Here is a 17893-nt window from a genome sequence, read left to right as displayed (position 1 = left end):
GACCGGTGGTTGGCTCCTGTGGTCAAGGCCGCAAAATTGGGAGATTTTTTTCCGTTTCAGTTTCGCTTGATCTTAAGCGGTGGTCTTCTGCATTTAGAGACCAGAACGGGGGTCACCTAAAAAGAGGTGTTCCCGTATCCGAGGTCACGCTAAGCGAGGTTTTCTTAGTCATACAAAGAAGGCTTTAGGTCGGGACCAACACCCTGAATGATGTTATCAGAGGTGTGACCTTAAACGGTAGTAACGTTAACCGGGGAGTACTGTAAAGCGATTATGCAATTCGCAATTGCTCGTAATATTTCTCTTACACTGTGCCGAATTGCCCTTGCGAATAGAATTCGCCAATAATTCGTAATGATCGGGACATGGTCGCAAGACATTCGTAAATGTTCTTAACCATTCGCCACCATTCGTCTCTTGTTGCGATTATTAGCAACATGCTCCTAAAATTCGCAAGGAAGCTTCATTTGTTCACGACGTACTCGTAAGTATTAGCAAGCCATTTGTAATCATCGTTAAGGTATTCGTAGCGCTCGCAAGGCCTTTTCAAGGAAGTGGCCAAAAACCGTACCTCCATTAACAGATCGGTATTCATTCGCGAAAAAAACATTGGACTGTGATGTCAAAGACCATCCTGAACTCAGGTCAAAAATGAGTTACTTCCCTTCGGGTCTCATTCTATCCCTGACAGGATGCCTTGGTTTTCCTTGTCTGGAGAGGAAATCGATTTTTTTTTTTTTTACATATTTAGATCTTTTCGTAATGTGTTATGGATATAAGCAGATTCGCGATCGTCGATAATGATTTTTCATGGTGTTGTGTAATTTGTAAATTACAAAGGAATTGATATGTAAGACAGTTTCAAGCGAGCTATTTTTCGCGGCTGTATTTACTGTGCAAACAACTCCAAATATGGCAAAAGTGTCACGTGATAATCAACCGTTTGGTTTCGGCGCTCGCTGGAGCAGACGATTTTTTGTGTAACCAGTTGACAGTGATGCAACCATATATTACGGTCTCCTTCCGGCAGCAGTCCCAAAATTTCGACTTGTTTTGACCTTAGAACGATGTCTTTATCATAACTGTGAAGAACAGAACGGAGATCACTGTCGAAGTCGGCCAATCTGCAATCATTTTCGTCTCGCGAACAACATATGGGAGATAACTCTGTATTCTTGTTTTGATAGATTCGCGTAGGAATTTAGCGTCCGGTCAGAGAGATAACTGGCGATAGCTGTAGAGCGATGATTATCAGAATGGTCAAAGACATGATTAATGTCTCAGAAACCTGGACAAGGGTTTTTCTCGGTTTTTCGTTGTCGTTCATGACCCTCACTCCTTCCTCCTACCTTCCTAGCCCCACTAGTCAGTCGGCTAAGGACCGTTTTGGTTACTTTTTGGGGTCACGTTAGCAAGCACGTTTTTCTGATAGATTTTAACACCACAACACTAAATCAAAAGTCGTGGAGCAATATTCCGAACCACCGGTGAGAAAAACGTTGGTTTGTGTGTATGTTTTCCTTCTTTGGCGTTACTATTCTCGTTTGGAGGGTTGGGTTCATAAAACGGACATAAACATTAAACCGCTTGACAGAAATTCTATAACTGTAAAAGGAATTCATGTACGCCTGCCAAACGCTTGTGTGACGTGTCTAGTGTGTTGGCGAAGTGTCTTGTGCTTGTCACTTCTCGCTTTCAGCCCTCACCGCTGGCTAGCACCGTCTGTCCTTTTTAGGACAACGCGAAAAGAGAGCAGAATGCGTCAGTCTACCCTGCCAGTACAATAACCTCTCCACAACAAGCCCTATGTAATGCCTCCATCGCGGCGACAGGCGTAAACTGGGTACCGCAAGGCCCCCGGCTGGACTACAAGGACTCGGAGGAGGTTGGCCCCTAGACGTGCGGCATGCGGGCCCACCGGTGTGTGGAAACGCCCTGGTGCCCACGAACCAACCTCCAGCTATGGGTCAAATAGCCGGGCAGGATAGGCTCGTCAACCCTGGCAGGCAGCTATCCTAAGAGAAGACCACTCTGAATTCAAAACGAGGGTAGAGGAGGCTCATCATCCATGGAAGGAAACTCGTCTAGGAGAAGGAAAACTCCGAAATGAAACCCACGCAGTCCCTCGAAGACGGAACGGCACTGGCCTTTTTTAGGCGGGGAGCAGACCGGGTGCCTACGCTACTCTCGACAAATGGTTGTGTCATCAACGAATCAACGTGATGGTGTCGTCTTCATGGGTCGCAGCCAGGTGAATTCATGTACATGTTTGTGCCACTTAAAATGACGTCATTGTTTGTGCTTGTAGTTTTGACGTTATTCAGTATGGTAAAAAAAATCATAATGAGGCAAGTAATCGGCTTTGGTTTTCAGTGTAAAACATTTGAACAGTTCCAAGAAATGAAACATACACATGTTAAATTTAAAAGGATAAGTAAGGCAAATTAAAAAGAGCATCTTAATATCATTTGCAGGTGTATACCTTTTGGTTGTGAGTAGTTTCAACGCAGTATGTTCGGCTATACTGATAGCGCGCTGACGCCAGGTGTAAGCAATAAAGCGTTGTCTCCAACTTCACGGAAAGTGTCCCCCATTCAAAACAAAATGTGTCTCTTTGAAACCACGTACAGCTTATATTTATAGTTGTGGGAATGAGTAAGGTTTGAATTAAGTACATGTTTGCTTTTCAACGAGAAATATACTCGTTAGCAAACATGTGAACCGATTTGCTGTAGATCTGTCCTCACTCAAGCATGTTTGCCCACTTTCATCCCATCCTACACGCCTCTTTGTCGATAAATGGACTGACAAGCCAAACTATTATGTTCGTTGATGCGTCCTGCGTTCATATTTGAAATATCAACATTCAATACGGTCTGTATTGTACAAACATTCAAAAAGAAATGAAGCAATGAAATTTGTGTGGTAGCGCAGCGCCGCAACGTCTGAATCGGAATACAAGATACAAGATACAAGAAATTTTATTGTCCTCATCAATACAAGGAAATTTGGCATGTGTGTGGCAAGACATAGGCCTAATACACTGATACATAGACCTTTACAAAACACAACTGAAGTTCAATATCAGCACACCCTTACGCAAACATACCCACTACTTCAGACACACAGGCTACATGTGCCCCTCGGACGTACGCAACCCACAATTCACCCAGCCATACAACTCCACATGCACTTACTCATCCATGCAGCACTCTAGCACCCGGCCATGCACAACTCACACACTGGAACCCTCGTACGACTACATATTGCATTATAACACCCGCACAAACATTACAACCTCAAACATCGTACTAGATCTACAACTAACAAGCATACATCCACTATCACATATATAGCAGATAAACAGTCGTCAAACATTTCACTCTTACCCTCCCCCCCCCCCCCCCCCCGCCCCCGCCAATCACACGTCCTCTACTCTACCATCGCTCACACCCACTACACATCACCCATAGTCCTCCAAGTCACAGTTCACAGCACTCGTTGTCCTTCCGCAGTCACAGTTCACATCACCCATAGTCCTCACAGCACATTTCACATTACCCATAGTCTTCACAGTCAAATTTCACAGCACTCAAGTCTATCTAGCATACTATCACATTCACAGGGACTGGTTGTAGAGTCGTACAGCCATCGGGAGGAACGAGTCCCTCATCCGGTTCGTCCTGGCCCGACAGCACCTCAAACGGTGTGATGACTCACGCGTGGATAAAGCTAGAGAATAAAACTTATGGACAACTTGTAAGACAAACATTGTTACAACACAAAATAATTCTTTTACCGTCGAGAAAAAGTCAGTGCAATTCAAACCTGTGAAAGTAGGGAGTCTGGATATAGATCGTTTGGGTCGCGGAATTAAGGGTTTTGCATTTTTGAACATACACGCACGCACGCACGCACGCATGCACGCACGCATATGCATGCACGCATCCACGCACGCACGCACGCACGCACGCACACACACACACACACACACACACAAACAAACACACACATACATTCGAAGTGATTTTACAACTTATCCTGAACAAAACTCGCTTAAGCCGAACTGCAGGGTAATTTCCCGGGAAAGGTTTGGCTTATCCGAACTCGGATACATATGCACAAACTCGGATTTAAGCGAAACGATTTTTCATTCCCCGGGCGAGTTCGGCTTAAGCGTGTTTGAATGTATATACATTGCACAAAGCTGTTTGCAACGTATGTCATATGTAATTAGGAACAGCTGGTGCAGAATTTGCATTTTAGATGCCAAGACTACACCTTTTAAAGCATTTTTCCTCATGCGAGACGAATCGCCACCATTCTCTGTTCAGATTTATTGCGTGTAAATGTTGTTTAAACAGCCCGGGTTTGGATTTGTCACGGTTATCTTCTTTCTTTCGTTGTGCGATTCACAGTGGTACCTGAGATGAAAGGACATCATAGTTAGAACCAGCCAAGAGTGCTCCTACATTACAGGTGGCCTGTCATTTCAGGTATAAACTGGTCAAGATATAGTACACACTCAAAGTGACAACAGAAGGTGTTCCTCATAGGAGGTGTCCTCGCATAGGAGGGTCCTCACATCCCAGGTAGCACTGTACATGTGTCCGCACTGCACTTTTCTCTTGACATTAAGTTAACACATCAAAAAAGAACTATGTACGCCTCAATCACCTCCCATGCTCACAGCATGAAGCAAAATGAATCACCTCAATAGATTTTCAAAAATGTCGAAACTATCATTCTTTTAAGATGCGTGCCTGCCTGGCGCTTACATCTTAATCGCAATGTGCAAACATCTTCATGGGTTCTCGGCTCAGCTTCCCCAGACCTAGGAAGAAGAAAAGAACATGAAGAGAAAGAAGGGGCTTTCTTCTCCAAGTGGACAGGAGTTAGATGAGCAAATAGTAGACCATAATGATTTTGCTGTAACGCCCACCGTGGTCTGAAAGAAAGAAAAAGAAACTTTGATTACAGTCAAACACGCTTAAGCCGAACTCGCCCGGGGAATGAAAAATCGTTTCGCTTATCCGAGTTTGTGCATATCCGAGTTCGGATAAGCCAAACCTTTCCCGAGAAATTACCCTGGAGTTCGGCTTAATTTTTTTTTTTTAGTATAAGTTGTAAAATCACTTGGAATGTTTCTCTCTCTCTCTCTGTCTCTCTTTCTGTCTCTCTCTCTCTCTCTCTCTCTCTCTCTCTCTCTCTCTCTCTCTCTCTCTCTCTCTCAAATACTAACTTTTGAGTTGTTCTAAAAGCCATAATAAAACAAATCCTGCTTTGTCGACATCTCTAGTGTGTGTAAGTGTGTGTGTGTGTTTGTGTGTGTGCGTGTGTGTGCGTGTGTGCGTGTGTGTGCGTGTGTGCGTGTGTGTGTATGTGTGTGTGTGCGTGCGTGTATGTGCGTGCGTGCGTGCCTGTGTGTGTGTGTATGTGTGTATGTGTGTAAGTATGTGTGTGTGTGTGTCTGTGTTTGTCTGTGTATCTGTGCGTCTGTGTGTGTGTGTGTGTGTGTGTGTGTGTGTGTGTGTGTGTGTGTGTGTGTGTGTGTGTGTATGCGTGTTCGTATGCATGTTTGTGTGTGTGGTCGAATGCGTGTTCGTATCTGTGTGTTTGTGTTCGTATGTGTGCTTTTCGTATGTGCTTGTTGGTGCCTGCGTGTGTGTGTTTTTGGTTTCCGTTCCACACGCGTGTTCAGTCCGACAGAGCTTGAAAAAAATAAAGATGTCGCGGGCTTTATCCTACAACAGATGAGAGAGAACACCCGTGTGAAAAAAAAACAAAAAAAACCATCTTTATGTAAATGAGTTCGGGTGAAACTTTAGTCTCGCAGGGACCTAACTTCTTTCTCGCAACACTTTTGTGCTTGTGATTTCCTTTGGAAGAATTTTGAGAACTTACACATAACACAAATATTTTGTAAGGTTTCTTGCGGCTTTTGACATCAGAGATTTCACGTGGCTATTGAAGAGATCGAGACTCCAAAAGACGCGTCTTCAACACTTCGAATCCGGTGTGACGATGACATCTTACCCCGTGGTCATATTTCGATTCTCGGCTTCGTTGATCTTGTATAAACTCCACACTGAACAAAAAAACACCCTTCGATAGTACTGATGAGCGACCTTGTGTACCTTACATTCATGGGGCCAAATTTGTCCAACCAATTTTTTTTATTTAACTTAAAAATGTGATTCATCCTAAAATGTTTCCCTTCTTATTCAAGGGACGTAACCACTCGGTACACGTTTTCGAAGAAATCGATTTTTGGGGTGAAATCTATTAAATTTCACCACCAATTTTCTTCACATGCAAGAAACTGACATGCTTTTTGTCCTTTAATAATTTCACTTCTTAATTTTACCAGGAAACAACATTTTAGTCTTGAATATATATCGAGGGGGAAATATGACCACGGGGGAAATATGTAATCGTTACACCGGGAAGTTCAAAGTAATAGGCACGTAAGAACAGAATGTAGGATTTTTTAAAAACTATATGGTTTGCTGTGTGATAACAGGTTCGCACTCGTTGCTTTTCCAAATCTTGAAAATGTCGCCTTCGCTCGCATTTAAAAAAAACCTCGTGTAAACCTGGTATCACACAGCAAGACATGTAGTATTTCCATTTCTGTCACGAAAAACCATGTAAGACACGCTGAATTTAGTTTCGGCTCTACACAATGAAGGATGATTAAAATCCGACTTAGGGAACACATACACACACACGCACACACGCACACACACACACACACACACACACACGCGCGCGCGCGCGCACACACACACACACACACATATATATGTACATACACACACACACATATATATATAATTATAGGCTACACATGCAAGCACGCACGCACGCACACACACACACACACACACACACACACACACACACACACGCACGCACACACACACACACACACACACACACACACACACACACACACACACACACACACACACGCGCGCACTCTAAAACTGTTAAGAAAGATTTCTTCAAGGATGTAATGGCAACTCATATGATTCTTTACTTCAGATTAAACATTCATCCTCGTTTAGCAATGCAAATTATTTTGATAAGCCATCACTCGTTGTGGTGTCATACCAGAAAACCAAGCATACAAAATTGAAGGCTGGTTCTTTAATTGTATTCTTTGAGAATTTATCTGCTAACCCTTTTTTTAATTCCTATTAACTCGATGTTCTTTAACTATGTTTGTAAATTGTTAGAGGATCTTTTAGTAGAAGTGTTTAACTGTCGAAGCTGCTTTTACCTAAGAGACCGACTGTATATTGTGCTGTTGTACTTGTCAGACTTGATTGTACCAAGTCCTTCACATGTTGTAATGCGCTTAGAGCCAAATATTTTTGTTTTTTGTAAGGGATAGGCGCAATATAAATACACTTTATTATTATTATTATTATCAAATGATACATGTATGGCCATCTGACCTTTCCAAACAGAATGCAATACAAATGTTTAATTTGTTCAGTCCATTAGCTGTCTTAACCCGGCGCTGCAGCCTATATCCTTCATATCAAAGTTTGTTTGTGTCGTTGTTAATCGTCAGTTTTGACAAGAAAGCCAGTAAAGGTGTTCCAGTACGACCCTCGTACGTCTCTACCCGAGTCTCGGTACACATGCACCCACGCTCGCTGCCCCGCGTTCACGTGTACCGTAGCCAAACCAGAACCCAAATTGTGATGTTCTTTGGAGAAGGTGTAACAGGCACACACACGCTTCCCATCCACCAGCACACCGACGTCTTCGTCTTCGGTTTGCGACGCTCCCATGCAGTTGATGAAGAAGACGTAGAGACCCGAGGTGGGCGCGGTGAAGATGCCGGTGACTGTGTCGAAGCCGCCGCCCAGGTTGATGTCAGCCACGTTGTACACCAGCGTCCCTGCGGCGGCCACGTTGAAAGGGTCGGCACTGTTGTAGGCGAGGAAGGCCACCTGCTTCTGGGAGGCGTCTGCAATGAAAATGACGATGACAATGACGATCCCTCGATGGTTTGGTTACACGCTGGCATGATAAATGCTGCATACAAAAGCTGGCTTGAAAATGAAACCACCAGTCTGTTCTGACGCTGTTAACAATCTGCGGACCGTGTATCTTGTGTACTTACAAGAACAAAACAGATACTCTTATAAGACACCCCCACCCCCTGCCTCGGTTAAGCTATGTATTTTTGAATTCAGAAAAAATAAAGAGCACAATTGGAACACTGATTTAAACCAACATTTCAATTAACAAATTATTTAAACAATCTTAAAATTTCAATCTGAATACAATCTCATTGCCTGGACTGGGTAAAAACATGATTGACCAAATTTTCAATCCAAATGATTCAAATGTGCAGTGGCCACAATGCCGCCTCTACTTTTGTTTTTCGAACGGATATCATGTCATTAAAGGCATTTTCTTTTTTTAAATTGAAAACAACCTCTGGGTTACCATCCGGAAGAGTTCACATGTAAAGTTTTATAAACATCTGTTCAGTGTTATTTGGGGAATCGCTCTACACACACTCACAACACAACACTCCACCACACACACACAAACACACACACACACCACACCTCACAATACAACACAATACAACACAACACCACACCACACACACACACACACACACACACACACACACACAAAAACAAACACACACACACACACACAAACAAACACACACACACACACTCACTCATTTCCTCTAGATTCCAAATCAGTAGGAATACATTTCTTCAAATACTGACCGAATGCAGAAAGCAAATAGCCAGTGTTTTACCAATACAAAATGACTCACCAAACTTTGTCTGAAGCGAAGAGAGCTGACTCAGTTGTGTTGAAAGCTGCGCTGCCATCTTGGTCACTTGCTGGCTGAGTCCACTGACCACAGTCTCCAAAGGATTGTGATCATCTGACCGTTTGTCACGTGACCGTTCTGTGTCACAGTAGACACACACAGCCCACAGAATAATCACCAGCAGCAGGAACCGGGAGAAAGTCTGGCTGTGTCTGTCCGTCATGGCTTATGAAGTCTGCCTGCCCGATGCAAAGATCTGGTGCTGTTTGACGAACCAAGTTCCAACGTCCGGATTTATATATATAATGCAATATACCATGGTACACTAATACCTCGGGGGTTGAGGGGGGGGGGGGTGGGAGTTGTTGTGTTAATGAATACGAATCCTGTTTAATTATGATCGGTCGACGAAAGATAGGAGACAAATAAGGCCGCAACGGTTAAGATGGAGATTTTCTCAACCGACAGAATAAGCCAAACAAATTGCTGTTTAAAGTCAGTCACAAGATCAGAAGATTTAGTTGCCTTACTAGTTAATTCGAACGTGCTGTCTCTACATTCATCGCTAAGCCATGGACAATATCCCGACGATATCTGAATCTCAAGATCCTAGCAGCGGCAAGTGTTTCAAAGATAATACTTTAGTCCCTCTCGGCTGCCCGGCATAGTACGTTCTATGAAGGCCATAAGATTGGCGGTTTGCTCACACACACACACACACACACACACACACAAAGACCGCACGCGCGCACACACACACACACACACACACACACACACACACACACACACAAACACACACACTCAAACACACACCGCCCTGGTATGGCCCTTTGTGGTCGGCTGGGCGTTAAGCAAACAAACAAACAAACAAACTCAAACACACACACACTCATTCAAACACACACACAGACACACACACACACATCCAAATATTGCTGACGGAGAAACAAGAGACATCTTTACTGCCCACAGGGTGTCAGCTGAACCATTGATAGTTTGCGACTGTTGGTAATACTGGTGTAAACAGTGCTTCGTCGCTCCCATGCCATTTAAAGAGACCTTGTTACGGCACATATTGTCGCCCCTGCATATATTGTCGCCGGCGACAATATGTGCCGGGACGACAATATGTGCCGTCTTAGGCGGCACATATTGTCGCCCCTGCATATATTGTCGCCGGCGACAATAAAAAAAGCGACCTTGGCGGCTCATATTGTCGTCCCGGCACATGTTGTTGGCCGTTCGTGCGCTTATCTTCTATTCGAAAGTGTGTGTGTGTGTAGGTGTGTGTGTGTGTGTGTGTGTGTGTGTGTGTGTGTGTTTGTGTGTGTGTGTGTGCGTGCATGCGTGCGTGCGTGCGTGCGTGTGTGTGTGTGTGTGTGTGTGTAAGTGTTTGCAGCGACCCTCAGTGCATATTTGTCGCCACTTCGTATATTGCCGTCAGTTGTCTTTTTCAGTTTCTGTTACTCTTTCGCTGAATTTAGGACGGGAAGGCTGTCACTTCGCCCTCCCTCGCCTTCCCTCGTTTTTCACGAAGTTGACTGTAAACTTCTCTTTCCGTACTCCCGCTGTCTGTGGCCACTCAGAACTCTGCTCTTTTGCTTTTTGTTTGTTTGTTTGTTTGCCTATGTGTCTGCTTATCTTGTTACACCCCCGGTATAGGGGTGTGTTTTTGTTTTGTTTTCTGGCTGGGCGATTGGTGTTTGTTGTTTGTTTTATGATTGTTTGGTTGGTTGCAGCTCCTCTGGTTTTTTTTCTTTTTGATTTACTGTGCGTGTGTGCGTGCTTGCGTCTGTACGTACGTGCGCGTTTGTGCGCATGCATGTGTATAAGTGCGTGTGTTCAAGCATCTGTGCGCGTTCATTTATGGTCTGAATCGGTGACTGCTTCAGAGCTTCACATTTTTCTCAATTTTAGATTTTTAAAAAAATGTTCTTTTTTATTTTGATACGAAACTCTGCTGCGCGCAGGACTTTTTTTCCTTCAATAAATTGATAGTGCCGGAAAATATGATACAGCTCATTTCATGGCAACTTATCTTTTTGTATGGTACTTGAGCTATGAAGTTACCAAGCGGCATGAATAGTAACACACACATACAGAGAGAGAGAGAGAGAGAGAGAGAGAGAGAGAGAGAGAGAGAGAGAGAGAGAGAGAGAGAGAGAGAGAGAGAGAGAGAGAGAGAAAGAGAGAGGAGGGAGGGAGCACGCACGCACGCATGCACGCACACACACACACACACACGCACACACACAAAAAGGCACATACATACACTTATACACATACACACACACACACACACACACACTGAAACACACACAGACACACATTCACATTCACACACACACACACACACACACACACACACACACACACACACGCTCGTGCGCACAGACTGACAGAGAGACACACAGACACACAGAAACACACACACATAAACACACACACACACTACACACACTACACACAGACACACAGACACAGACACACACACACACACACACACACACACACATTTTAGAATAGAAGATAAGCCCACGAGCGGTAGACGACAATATGTGCAAGGACGACAATATGTGCCGCTAGGGTCGCTTTGCCGGCGACAATATGTGCAGGGACGACAATATGTGCCGCCTAAGACGGCACATATTGTCGTCACTGCACATATTGTCGCCGGCGACAATATATGCAGGGGCGACAATATGTGCCGTAACAGACCTTCCTTCTTGAGTCGTTATTTTCACGACAGAAATGGAGATCCCAAATGTCCGGATTGTTGCATTTATTTTGCCACGTCTAGGAGAAATTCGTGCAATTTCTTTTAACTCGTCGTCAATGTCTGAAAAGTCATTGCATGTGTCTACTTACTTACTTGAAATTGTTGGAGATTTCGTTTTGTTTGCATCAAACACAATGTCAATGTGTGTTAGCGTGTGTGTGTGTGTGTGTGTGTGTGTGTGTGTGTCTCTGAGTGTGTGTGTGTGTGTGTGTGTGTGTGTGTGTCTGTCTCTGAGTTTGTGTGTGTGTGTGTGCGCGTGTGGATATGGCTAGTTAAGCTAGACAATAAACCGTCGACGCATCTTTCTGTCTCTCTCTCTCTCTCTCTCTCTCTCTCTCTCTCTCTCTCTCTCTCTCTCTCTCTCTCTCTCTCTCTCTCTCTCTCTCTCTCTCTCTCTTTTACACAGACACACGGCACAAGCAGCGCGAACATCTCTCAACAATTTTCTTATTTATTATATATTTTATTATACATGTAATTATGCCTCACTTCTCATTAAAAAGTAAGCGAGCTTGTTAATACAATTCATCGAATATAAATGTGACCTTTTTGTATTTCGATTTCTGGGAAAGAAATTATACGTTCCTCTTGTCTGGAACCGTAAAAGCACAATACATTGTGTGTAAACGATTCGGCACACCATGTCATGTCTAGCCAGGCCTTCAACATGTTCTAAGCACACACACACACACACACACACCCTCTTGGATACACGCCGAAAAATGAACACCATGACAGCTTCTAAAACAGAGGTGTTTGGTTTTTGTTGTTGTTGTTGTTGTTGTTGTAAATTGTTGTTGATTTTGTTGTTGATATTGTTGTTGTTGTTGTTGTAAATTGTTGTTGATTTTGTTGTTGATATTGTTGGTGTTGGTGTTGTTGTTGCAATGCTACCATTACTCCTACTACTACTATAACGCAGATATTTACCAAGGTGGCTTGAACCATACCAATTCCAGCAAATCGGTCTGAAAACACTACTACTACTACAGCTACTACTACTACTACTATTACTACTACTACTACTACTACTACTACTACTACTACTACTATACATGTACTACTACTGCTAGTTTTGGTATGTGTCCAAGTGAAGTGATTGTCATAAATCTCATGTAAAATCCTGGACATTTATCTGAGATGGTGTGCCGAACTATTTTCAAGGAAAGGGCTTTGCCTTGCATTTCAGCCTGGAAGCTTTAAAATTAATTCATGAGTTTGGTCATTAAAAATCTAAAAATTCTCATTAAAATTAAAATGTTAGTTATCGATCCAAAAATGATTTCATCTAAATACTCTTTATGATTTCCTGATTCAAATATCATTAATATATATATATATATAAGTAATGTTTGGATTATAAACAATCTGAGAAAATTAAAAAGAAGAAGGAAAAGCACGGTTTCCTGTTAAGCGCTCTATGCTACAGCGCTATACAGGCTTGTCATTTCAAGCAATGAGCGGCCGGTGCAGTGCGTTCTGTTTCATTCTGTGAGTTCGACATCGAGATTGACAAAATGTATTAATTTCGCTTCAAGCGACTTGCTTTTGAATTTGATTGTCCCGAGCATGCCTGTTCTCAGTACTGTCATCCTTGCAGCACACTCCTCTTGAGAATCGTGCTTCTCGACACGTCTGCATTGGGAGTCATTCCAAATACACTCTAAAGCCTGTCCTTAACTTGGCAAAGTCGACCACGCGAAGTGTACTTCGCGAAGCTGGCCGCACGAAGCTTTAGCACTGAGTTTTCGGTAAAAAGGCTTCTCCACTTTTGAACACATTTTTGTAACAAGTTTTGAACACTTTGTGGCATAGTACATTGCTCTACTTGCAAAAGTAACACACAAAGTATTCACTAGAGTTCAAAAGAACACTAACTCTTAATTATGCTATGTTGTTGTTTTTTTAAACCTCCAGTAGAACTATGTGATATTTCACAGAGTGTTCAAAACTTGTTATAGAAATGTTTTCAAAATTGGAGCACTTCTGGTTAGAGTGTACATATTACGGTTGGCCCAAAACTGCTTGAAACACGGATTAGAACTTTCGTGTGTGGTGTGGTAATGCTGGGAGATGCACGATTTGGCACGATAACTGGACCGTATGCCAATAGTTGACGGTGTATAAATGAAAACAGCTGTGTTGTTTGATATATATACATTTCGGTAAAACGACGACTATGACGTCAGACGCACACTCTTCACTTCCGGCATGCTGCCTGACATAATTATGGACTGTAACTTATGCATACTTTTTAAATCGGACGCATTGTTCTAACCATTGGCCGGTCGAATGTCACATAGTTTTCACACGTAGGAGGTCATTTTGAAAAATTCATATGTTCAACCAGTGGTACAACTCAAGTGATGTCCTCTACGTCTAGGATGGTTGGTTGGATGGTTGGTTGGTTGGATGGTTGGTTGGTTGGATGGTTGGTTGGATCCATGGATGGTTGGTTGGATGGTTGGTTGGTTGGATGGTTGGTTGGTTGGATGGTTGGTTGGTTGGATGGTTGGTTGGTTGGATGGTTGGTTGGTTGGATCCATGGATGGTTGGTTGGATGGTTGGATGGATGAATGGTTGGTTGGATGGTTGGTTGGATGGTTGGTTGGTTGTTATTTGTTATCGGCTCTTCAGATGATATTGCTGAAGATTCGAGACCAATGCAGGTGTGTTTCTTTTCTCAGTTCAGATGGTAAGCTCCATGCTTAAAAACTATTTAAAAATCAGGTCTGTCACTGTAAAAACAAGGTTCAAAAACTTGATAACTTTAATTTCACATTTGTTTCTTCAAATCTTGTTACAAAATCTTAAACTCTATCAAAAAATTAAAAATCTTGTCCGGGGGAACATCCTGGACTCTACCTCTGGGAACAAACTACTGTAAAGCATTACCTCTGAAAATATATCGCACCAGGGTGCGTTATTTGCGTATCATTGTTACACAGGAGTGCTCAGCCGTTTTTTGGAAGTCGGCTTTCACGATAATCCTCTTTTTAATTCAATCATCCCTTTCGTTGAAAGCTCCTTTCAGCTGGCCTTGGGGCGTAACTTGAGGGTTTCCTCTTCAAAGAAGACGCCATTTTTCTCAAACATTTCCACCTCCACGTCGGGTATGAGTGGCGTCCCTTTGCTCTTTGTTGACGTCAGCTTCTGCTCTGCCTCCCTCTCCTCCCACTCCCCGCGCTGCACACAGACAGGTAGGCAGATACGGAACGCGGATCGTATCAACTGATGCATCAAATTAATGCATTCAAAACCAAGAATTTGATGCATCATTTTCACAATTTGATGCATCGTTTAGTGGATGCATCAGAATTTTCGGGTTTTCCCGGAAAGTACCGAGCAAAAAGCAAAATTTGAACCGGAATACGAAGCGAAACGAACGTCGGAAAACGAAAGTTTGAGTCGAAGGTCAAGGGCGTCAAAACTTCGTGTGAACAGAAAACAAACCACAAACAAAACAAAAAATGCCTTAAAATGCATAATGCCGTGCCTTTGACTTGTTCCCTATTTAATGGTATGTTATACGTTTATTTTTGTTTTATCTAACCAATCTGTTTATATTCGTCAAAATGTCATTTCAAGTTTTCCGTGCTCAGGCATTTCTTACGGAAAGATCGGAAATGAATGATCTTTCGCATGCATACAAAACCGAAAGTGATGCATCAAAATGATGCATCAAAATGATGCATCATTTTCTAAAAGGATGCATCATTTTCGTATCGGATGCATCAGTTTTGGAAAATGATGCATCCTTTTTGAAAATGAAGCATCCTTTTGTGAAAAAGATGCATCAAATTGTGAAAATGATGCATCAAATCTTGGTTTTGGATGCATCAATTTGATGCATCAATTGATACGATCCGCGTTCCGTAGGCAGAGACATGGAGAGCTGCATGGTGATTTAAAGCCTCTGTCCTTTCCGTGTTCATTATTCGGATCAACGTGTCAGATCTGATCTAGCTTTTACACACATGCACGCACGCACGCACGCACGCATACATGCACGCATGCACGCACGCACGCACGCACGCACGCACGCACACACACACACACACATACCACACGCGCCCGCGTGCACACACACACATACACACCGCCGCGCGCGCACGCACACACACACACACACACGCACACACATACCACCGCGCGCGCATGCACGCACACACACACACGCACGCACACACACACACACACGCACACACACACACACACACACACACACACACACCACACGATGACACACCTTGTAGAGATGAGAGACAGGAAGTGGGACACATGAGACACATGATGACACACCTTGTGTTGTTGTAAGCCGCAGTGTAGAGATGAAAGACATGAAGTGGGACACATGGGACATATGATGCTACACAATGGGACACATGATGACATACCTTGTGTTGTTGTACGCCGCAGTGTAGAGACGAGAGACACGCGGTGGGACACATGGGGCAGATGATGCTACACAGTGGCTGGACAAGACGCGGGTCCAGTTCTTTGGGGTCTTGACATCCTGGGGGACACAGATAAGAAACATGATCGTGAAGACACGACATCAAGAAAAAAATTCTTGAACAGTTGTTTCTTGTTTACGCAAGATTTTGTTTGAGTGCCCTGGACAATGAGCTTGCGGCGATCATCCTTTTTTGAGGATGAAAATCGCTTGTTTATTTCAATGCTCGGGTGCAAGGAGATTGGTCAAAGATCTTGTATGCTACGCGTAGCATACAAGATCTTTGGATTGGTTCCGCATAACTCTCGCTTAGTTTATTCCACATGCCGTGTGCTTTTAGAGCGCTTACTTCCCTTTCTTTCTCAGATCACAACATCAATGGTCAAGAGAGATCGGACAGGTAGGTTATAAATATCACTTTCTCACAGTTGCCTATTTACGTTCATAACATCAGAGAATGAGTGTTCCAAAGTAACCAGATTTCATGTGAGAACTTGAGTGGGGGGGGCGCGAGTTGTAGAGATACTTCGAGAGAGATACTGCAAACATTCTTACAAATCTTGTGCACAACAAAGAGTTAAAGGGTCTAGATCCACGCCAGATTTAAACAATGAGGGCGTACTCTTGCTGACACATGAAAACCCATTCGTGTCTAGCGCCTTTCAGTGCACGTGGAAGTCGTAGCCCCCGAACGTAGAAGAAGAAGAAATACAAAACAGATTGACTGCAAATGTTTTCAAAAAATTGTAACCTTCCTTGATTTTTGAATGCAGAAGTAGTTGTAAATAGGCACGGTTTGGGAAAATATCTCGCGATATTTCAATAAATTGATGGCAGTACCTGTGGCGAAACTGACGATAAGACCCACAACGATGACGACGAAAACAGCGAGGACGCTGTACCAGAGGTAGGAGAGCTCGTAGATGTCTTCAATGCTGGCTCTGAAATCACGCATAATGACAGCAACAGGTCAATTTCAGTTCAATCTTAAGACAAGAACGCTGATGCGTGATTAACCATTCAGTCAATCGCAGACACTGAAATACCTCCGTTTCTCTTTCACTTTCCAAACACACACACACACACACACACACACACACACACACACACACACACGCACACACACACACACACACTCCACCTTATTCCACCCACACACACACACACACACACACACACACACACATCCCACCTTAACACATGCACACATTCCACCTTATTCCACACACACACACACACACACATTCCTCCTTATTCCACACGTACACACACACACACACACATTCTTTCTCTCCTCTCTCTCTCTCTCTCTCTCTCGCTCTCTCTCTCTCTTACACACACACACACTCACACACACACTCACACCCACACACACAGGCACACACACACAAATAAAACTTGATCATTTGAAAAGGAGCAGTACCTAGTTTCCCCACACAAGCCTACACTCACGACTCAGACAGATGTTCCACTGGAACAGTAGTATTCATCATCGACGCCGCAGAAGTCGTGTTGAGATCAAGAGTAAAGGTTGGAGAGGTCAAGTTCAGACCAAACCCGTCACCCGCCATGTGGGACTGGTGTCCGTTGACCAGCGTCCAGTTGCAGCCGTCAGTCCGGCGACTGGACAGTTTGGGGGGCAGCTGGGCGATGTGGGTACCGACCCCCACCCAGAACATCACGGCCAGACTGGTCAGCAGGCCGGCGTATGCTCCCTGTCGGGTGGGACAAAGTGTGAAAGCGTTTGTGCATAAAGGGGGATAACTCGCTACAGCCAGTCTTAAATCACGTGCTGAAAATGGTCGTGTGGGGCGGGGATGGGGGTTGTGTGTGTGTG

The 17893-nt window shown here is 43.7% G+C and overlaps 2 protein-coding genes across 2 annotated transcripts in view; both read right to left on the bottom strand.

Moving 5' to 3' along the window:
• Positions 1–7019: 7019 nt before the first annotated feature.
• Positions 7020–9069, bottom strand: LOC138955785 (complement C1q tumor necrosis factor-related protein 3-like). The gene is made up of 2 exons (XM_070327319.1): positions 8819–9069; positions 7020–7984 (listed from the first exon to the last, which is right to left on the bottom strand). Exons 1-2 carry the CDS (start codon positions 9039–9041, stop codon positions 7572–7574), a joined length of 636 nt encoding a protein of 211 aa, XP_070183420.1. The 5' UTR covers positions 9042–9069; the 3' UTR covers positions 7020–7571.
• Positions 9070–12031: 2962 nt separating this feature from the next.
• Positions 12032–17893, bottom strand: part of LOC138958308 (sodium-dependent multivitamin transporter-like) — a 6562-nt gene continuing 700 nt past the window's right edge. The window contains exons 2-5 of the mRNA XM_070329419.1: positions 17509–17771; positions 16897–16997; positions 15998–16116; positions 12032–14786 (exon numbers count right to left, since the gene is read on the bottom strand). Coding sequence (XP_070185520.1) covers positions 14631–14786; positions 15998–16116; positions 16897–16997; positions 17509–17771 — 639 coding nt within the window. The 3' untranslated portion in view covers positions 12032–14630. The remainder of the gene's footprint in view (positions 14787–15997; positions 16117–16896; positions 16998–17508; positions 17772–17893) is intronic.

The sequence above is a fragment of the Littorina saxatilis genome, linkage group LG2 (assembly GCF_037325665.1).
Source record: "Littorina saxatilis isolate snail1 linkage group LG2, US_GU_Lsax_2.0, whole genome shotgun sequence".
NCBI lineage: Eukaryota > Metazoa > Mollusca > Gastropoda > Littorinimorpha > Littorinidae > Littorina > Littorina saxatilis.
Note: the sequence above shows the minus strand (reverse complement) of the source record. Positions and strands in the feature narration are given on the sequence as shown.

Bases quoted from the DNA above. Each gene is read 5' to 3' on its own strand.
- LOC138955785 (XM_070327319.1), bottom strand. From the start codon at position 9,041: ATGACGGACAGACACAGCCAGACTTTCTCCCGGTTCCTGCTGCTGGTG. The intron at 7,985-8,818 runs GTGAGTCATTTT...TTTTCATTGCAG, and splicing joins TTCGCTTCAGACAAAGTTTG to ACGCCTCCCAGAAGCAGGTG.